The sequence below is a fragment of the Salvia splendens genome, chromosome 18 (assembly GCF_004379255.2).
Source record: "Salvia splendens isolate huo1 chromosome 18, SspV2, whole genome shotgun sequence".
Taxonomy (NCBI): domain Eukaryota; kingdom Viridiplantae; phylum Streptophyta; class Magnoliopsida; order Lamiales; family Lamiaceae; genus Salvia; species Salvia splendens.
Window position 1 is genome coordinate 2,488,753 of NC_056049.1, and position 7,290 is coordinate 2,496,042.

A 7,290-nucleotide genomic window follows, 5' to 3' on the forward strand; every position below is an offset into this window, starting at 1 on the left:
TCTTCTTATCAAATAACAATACACTAATTAACAATGAAGAAAGCTAGATAAATAAGAGGGTATGGGTAGAGGATTTGGTAGTTGTTATTATTCATAACCTTAAAGAGGAATAGTTGGTTTGGTAGTATCTTCACAGAATCAAAAGGAATCAACATTACAAGAGCAAAAACTGTTTAATTCCACAGTAGAGGTGATAATAATACAGTACATAAAAAATATTTCAATATGATGGTAACATAAATGATACTACAAAAATATATATATTTATAAAAAATATCAATATGATGGTAACATAAATGATACTACAAAATATATATTTGTATTTTATTTTATGGCATATTGTCAAAAATATTACTGCATAAAGTTTGATAAAATCATGTGAATCCTACAATTTTGAAAATCAGTCAGAAAAACTATAAAATTTGGATTTAGTCTCAATTATCTCATGCTGAAAAATTTAGGTAGCCTACATATAATAGATTGTTTACATTTCCAAATGATACTATTACAATTTTACTAAAAAAAATAATACGGTTATACTTGAAACAAATTTAAACTTGATTTTTAAAATTACAGGACAAACTAAAATTTGATCATATTTGACCATATGAATTTTTTTTGGCAATTTATCCCCATTTTATAACATTACGCCATCCATATTTAGACACCATCAACCCCATCCGCTATATGAAATTTTTTGTATCAATATAAACAACGACCAAACTTCTCTTACCAACATGTAACAATGGTGGAACTTTTTGTTCCACCATGAAACAATGATGAAAATTTTGCATCCCACACAGGCTAGAGAGCCGACATCGTCTAAACATAGATGAAGAGTGTATCAAAACGAAATACGAATGAAACTTTTTATACTATCTCATTCGACCATGATAGATAGTTGCATCTTTCCATTTTGGTCCGTCTACCAAAATTAATCTCGATTTTATTTATATAACCTTTCTCATTATTTTCTATTTTTCTGTTTTTTACTTGCGTAGTGAAGAATGGTTGAATATTGTGAAAGTATATTTAACTACCTCTGAAAAGTATGAATGGAAACTCAACCGCTCAGCTTTCACAATTGGATTAAGTCGCCTTCCATTCCCGGCGACTTTAGTCACTTCTCTCTCCTCGCCGTGGCCCACCAAATAAACTGATTAGTTGACTAATTACCACTCATCATCTCAAGCTTAATAATCCCCAATTCAATTCCATTTAATACGCTGCGTTTTCCCTCCCTTATTGTTGTTCTTCCCAATATCCATCTCTCCTCCTCTAACTGGTCGACATCATCGGCGCCATTAATGTCTCCTTCATTTATACGCACGAATCCATTCCAACATTCAAACCATCATCACATGACATGATCAGCTAAACATACTAAAATGATACCTCTTCTTCTTCTTCTTGTCGTGCTGAATCTCAATCTCGGATCATCTCAAAGCACAAACGATTTCCATATTCTGTTAGAAGCAAAGAAATCAATCCTACACGACCCTTTCAATGTCCTCCAAAATTGGTCCATTCACAACCCGGATTTCTGTGCATGGGGAGGCGTTACTTGTGGCGGCGGCGGCGGCGGCGTGGTGGCGATTGATCTTGCGAATTGCTCTCTTGAAGGCTCAATTCCGGCGGCGTTTGGTGGTTTGCGAAACCTGCTCCACCTTAATTTATCGTCAAACAGCTTCACCGGCCCCATTCCAACTGCTCTCTCTAACTTATCTGCTTTGGAGTCGTTGCTCCTCTTCTCCAACCGCCTCTCCGGCTTCATTCCGCCGCAGCTCGGCCTGCTTTCCAATCTCCGTGTCCTCAGAATCGGAGATAATGAGCTCAGCGGCGAAATTCCGCCGGAGCTCGGGGAGCTTCGGAGTTTGGTTTCGCTCGGATTGGCTTCGTGCAGCCTCACCGGTCCAATTCCGCGGGAGTTAGGGAGGCTTTCGAATTTGGAAACCCTAGTTTTGCAGGAGAATGAGCTGGAAGGAGGTGTACCGAAGGAGGTCGGAAATTGCTCTGGTTTGATGATTTTAACGGCGGCGCTGAATCGGTTGAACGGAACGATTCCGGCGGAGATCGGCGGTCTTCGGAATCTGCAGCTGTTGAATTTAGGTAATAATTCACTGACCGGTGAAATTCCGGCGACCATCGGAGAAATCCCCAATTTGGAGTACCTGAATCTGCTTGGGAATAGGCTTGAAGGAAAAATTCCTAAAACCCTAGCGAAGCTGATGAATCTCAAGACGTTGGATTTATCCGGCAACATGCTCACCAGAGAAATTCCGGCGGAGATTGGTAACATGTTTCAGCTTGTTTCTCTGGTTCTCTCCGGCAACAATTTGACTGGAAATATTCCGGCGGAGATATGCTCCAACGCCACCAGTTTGCAGCATTTAATGCTGGCGCAGAATCAGCTCAGCGGCGGAATCCCGGCGGAATTGAAGGAGTGTGGATCGCTGACGCAGCTTGATTTGTCGAATAATACACTCAGCGGCGGTATTCCACCGGAGATATACGAGATGACGGAGCTCACGGATGTAATGCTCAACAACAACACTCTCTCCGGCGGAATTTCTCCATCCATCGGCAATCTCACGAATCTGCAGACGCTCGCGCTTTACCAGAACAATCTCCGCGGTGATCTCCCTAGGGAAATCGGGATGCTCAGCCGCCTCGAGATTTTATATCTCTACGATAACCAGTTCTCCGGCGACATTCCGGTGGAGATCGGAAACTGCACCAGCCTCCAAATGCTCGATTTCTTTGGGAACAGATTCACCGGCACTATCCCGATCACAATCGGAAGGCTGAAGCTTCTCAATTTCCTCCATCTCCGTCAAAATGATCTCTCCGGCGACATTCCCCCCGCGTTGGGCAACTGCCGTGAGCTGACGATCCTCGATTTAGCAGACAACCGTCTCTCCGGCGCAATTCCCGCCACATTCGGCCGCCTCCTCGCGCTGCAGCAGCTCATGCTCTACAACAATTCCCTCCACGGAGCCCTACCCGAAAATCTCGCCTCTCTTTCTAACCTAACAAGGATCAATCTCTCCCACAACAATCTCTCCGGCAGCATCGCTCCTCTCTGCAATTCGCCACATTATCTCTCCTTCGATCTCACCAGCAACGCCTTCGATCACGAAATTCCGCACCAAATTGGGGATTCACCAGCTCTCGAGAGGCTCAGGCTCGGCAGCAATCGATTCACAGGAGAAATTCCAGTAACAATCGGTCGGTTACAAAGCCTATCTCTGTTAGATCTCTCAAGCAATCTGCTAATTGGGGAAATACCACTTCAGATTTCACTATGCAAGAGCCTCACTCATCTTGATCTCGATCATAACCGTTTATCCGGCGAAGTTCCGTTCTGGATCGGCCGGATTCCGCTGCTAGGCGAGCTGAAGCTCGGCGCCAACGAGCTCTCCGGCAGCCTCCCCCGAGGCCTATTCAACTGCTCCAATCTACTAATTTTGTCACTCAGCAACAACTCCATCAATGGTACATTGCCTCCAGAAATCAACCAGCTTAAGTCCCTCAACGTGCTCGATCTCGACAGCAATCGCCTCTCCGGCCCCATCCCTCCGGCCATCGGGCAGCTCGACAAGCTATACCAGCTCCACCTCTCGCGTAACGCCTTCACAGGATCGATCCCCGTTGAAATTGGGCAGTTACAAAACTTGCAGAGTGGCCTCGACATCAGCTACAACAACCTCACCGGCACAATCCCATCGTCGATTGGATCGCTCGATAAGCTTGAATCACTCGACCTGTCTCACAACGCGCTAGCTGGAGAACTCCCTCCCCAAGTAGGCTCAATGAGCAGTTTAGGGAGATTGGATCTCTCGTTCAACCGGCTTAACGGGACGTTAGACAAGCATTACGCGCGCTGGCCGGCCTCTGCCTTCGTTGGGAACTTAAATCTCTGCGGTGCCCCTCTTCGAAACTGTGGTGATGCAACGGCATTGTCTTCGTCCCGGTTGAGTAAAGCGTCGGTAGTGATAATATCGGCAATGGCAGCCACTGCGGCCGTGATTTCGTTGCTTTTGGGGGCTGCTCTGTTTTTCAAGCGTAGGAGAGAAGCTTATGCGTTGGCTAGTGAAGCCGACTCGTCTAGCTCATCGCAGCAGAGGCGGCCGCTGTTCGATAATGGAGCCGGGAGGTGTGATTTCCGATGGATGGATCTCATGGAAGCTACAAACAATCTTAGCGATGAGTTTGTAATCGGGTGTGGGGGGTCGGGAACCATCTACCGAGCCGAGCTGTTCACGGGAGAGACGGTTGCGATCAAGAGAATCGCGAGGAAGGATGATCTGATGTTGGATAGAAGCTTTGCTAGGGAGATCAAGACTCTAGGGAGGATAAGGCACCGGCATCTGGTGAGGCTGTTGGGGCACTGCAGCAACCCGAGGGCCGGGTCAAACTTGCTTATCTACGAGTACATGGAGAACGGGAGCTTGTGGGATTGGCTGTACGATGCAGAGAAAGATGACAAGAAGAAGAGGATACTTGACTGGGACGCGAGGCTGAGGATCGCGGTGGGGTTGGCGCAGGGGATGGAGTATCTCCATCACGACTGCGTGCCAAAGATCCTCCACCGGGATGTGAAGTCGAGCAATGTGTTGCTTGATGCCGACATGGAGGCTCATTTGGGTGATTTCGGACTAGCCAAGGCTATATCCGATAATCAAGACTCGGTGAACACAGAGTCGAACTCAATGTTCGCGGGTTCCTACGGCTATATTGCCCCAGGTACCTGCGAACTATGCCAATACTGGCAAGCATGATCTATTTGAGAATGACTATTTAGAGTAATATTATGTTGCAGAGTACGTCAGTATTGGTGTCAATACTGACGTACTCCGGCAAGCATGATATATTTGAGAATGACTGTTTAGAGTAATATTGTTGTTGTTGTTGTAGAGTATGCTTACTCGATGAAGGCGACGGAAAAGAGCGACGTATACAGCATGGGCATTGTGCTCGTGGAGCTCGTGACGGGGAGGATGCCGACGGACGACAGGTTTGGCGCGGAGATGGACGTGGTGCAGTGGGTGGAGACGGGGATGGAGAGTGGCGGGGGCGAGGAGCTCGTGGATCCGAGGATGAAACCGCTCTTGCCGGATGAGTTGAGTGCCATGCTGCAAGTGCTGGAGATAGCAATGCGATGCACGAAAACCGCGCCTTCGGAGAGGCCGACGTCGCGACAAGCGTGTGATCAATTGGTGCGTGTGTTGAATGATGCAGTTGTTCCATCTGGGAAGATGAGTCCAGATGCACATGTGTATGTATAGCTGACTCATACTACTAATCAAAAAGTCAGGATTCCAACTTCATTCCTTGTTGCTAAAAAGTTGTTTTCAATAGGTAGGATGCTTCAAAAGTTAGTCATTTTCTTACCATTTTGAGTTGTTAATTTGAAGAATTACCATGTTCCATAAGTTATGTTCACAAGTGTAAAAGTCATCTTCATAGGACTTTTTTGTAAAATTTAAGTCCTAAACATAATGTTTGTGACGTTTGGGTCATGGTTCCAAACTTTTTGAAGAAATCAACGAGGCAATCACAATAATCTTGGCTTAAAATGAACCAATAACATTTGGTGTTAAATGTTTTTAGTTCATCTAGAATAAAGATTGTTGCAATTTTCTCGTCAATTCTAATTATGTTTATAACATTTGAATATTTTTTTTAAAATCTAAAATGCACTTTAGTATGGAATAAACATGACATGTAAGAAGGGTTGCAAACAAATGTGGCTCACAAAAATGTTTAATTTCAAAGAAAATAACGGAGCAAACCCATGTTGACAGAGCAACTGAAACTAAGCCCATTAGCCTACTCTGTAAGTTATAAAGTATATATAGGTCACCTTCCATACTAAATTAATACACTCTCATTTGGCTCATGCACTTGATCCTGGAATTTATTTTATCATACTACAAGATTAATTAGTATGAAAGTCTGTTCTAATTCATCTATCAATTAATGATCCAGACAAGTACTCGTAATTAAGGTTATATGATGATGATGATGATGATGATGATGATGATGATGATGATGATGATGATGATGATGATGATGATGATGATGATGATGATGAACAACAGTCACCTCTTCCAAATATCTGAACTGCAATTCAGAAATCGGAATGTCAGGTACGAATCTAACTAATCCTGTTCGACTGAGTTTCCGGTAAGGCCGAATGTATCCTAGCGGACTGTGCTACAACCCGTTGGTAAATTGGGTTAATTTAAGTTGTGTTGGAATGAAAAAAATCAATTAACACAGAATCAAGGACAAGAATCGAGGGACGAATCAAAGCTATATCTTCCAAAAATAGAGTTGAGTTAAAATAAGAAAATTGTTGATTTTGAATCACTAATTGTGTAGACTTTAGTGTGTAATAGTAGAAGATAACATACCGAGCCAGCCAAGTTGAACTGAAGCCTGGTATAAAATTACCCACTAGTTTGGGTTTCAGGCCCAAAAACAAGACCATTAGTATAAATCAATCAAATTTGGATTCAATTAATCACCTTGTTAGTTAAATGTGTTGATTTGCTATCCTTCCATTTATCTTATTAAAAATAAAATATTTTCAATTTTTATCTATTCCAATCAAATTGACAAATTTTCCTAAATAAAACAATATTATCTCTGTTTTTTCATTTTTATTTTATTTTTTCTCCACTTAACTTATAAAACAACACAACATGAAAAATGTTTCATTCCGTACGAAAAAACAAATGTTTCATATATAATGGGACGAAGGGAGTATAAGTTATGCTCTATACAGAGTCAGTCAAGTATACTGAGTCACCTTTTCTCAAAAGAATATATTAATCATAAAAATTTTATTATAAAATAATTATTTTCTCGCGCTATACATATTCACAATTCTAGTTCTGGATGCTGGAACATTACTCTTAACATAATTGTATAAAGATTACAGGTATGTGACATATGTGAATCATTAATTTGATTCCATCCCTCAATTCAACCAAGTTTAGATTAGCAATACCAAATACATTGGGTAACACTCCATATATAGTATAAAATGTTAGTATAATGAGAAAGAATGATATATACAAATTGATAATAAATGAGTGAGTAAATATAGCAATAGATGCGATGGATGTGTGAAGGGCTTTATATAGAATAGGAAATGCGTAATTATTGGAACTAATTCATCGGTGGCCCACACATTTAATTACTTACATTTTGGTTACCACTCTCTTCAATCAGCCCCAAATCATTGTTCCTTCTTTGATTTTCAAGGTTGTTTTTGTTTTG

The 7,290-nt window shown here is 42.3% G+C and overlaps 1 protein-coding gene across 1 annotated transcript; it reads left to right on the forward strand.

The window, feature by feature from the left end:
• Positions 1 to 1,232: 1,232 nt before the first annotated feature.
• Positions 1,233 to 5,330, forward strand: LOC121775749 (LRR receptor-like serine/threonine-protein kinase GSO1). The gene is made up of 2 exons (XM_042172785.1): positions 1,233 to 4,746; positions 4,918 to 5,330. Exons 1-2 carry the CDS (start codon positions 1,389 to 1,391, stop codon positions 5,286 to 5,288), a joined length of 3,729 nt encoding a protein of 1,242 aa, XP_042028719.1. The 5' UTR covers positions 1,233 to 1,388; the 3' UTR covers positions 5,289 to 5,330.
• Positions 5,331 to 7,290: the final 1,960 nt, after the last annotated feature.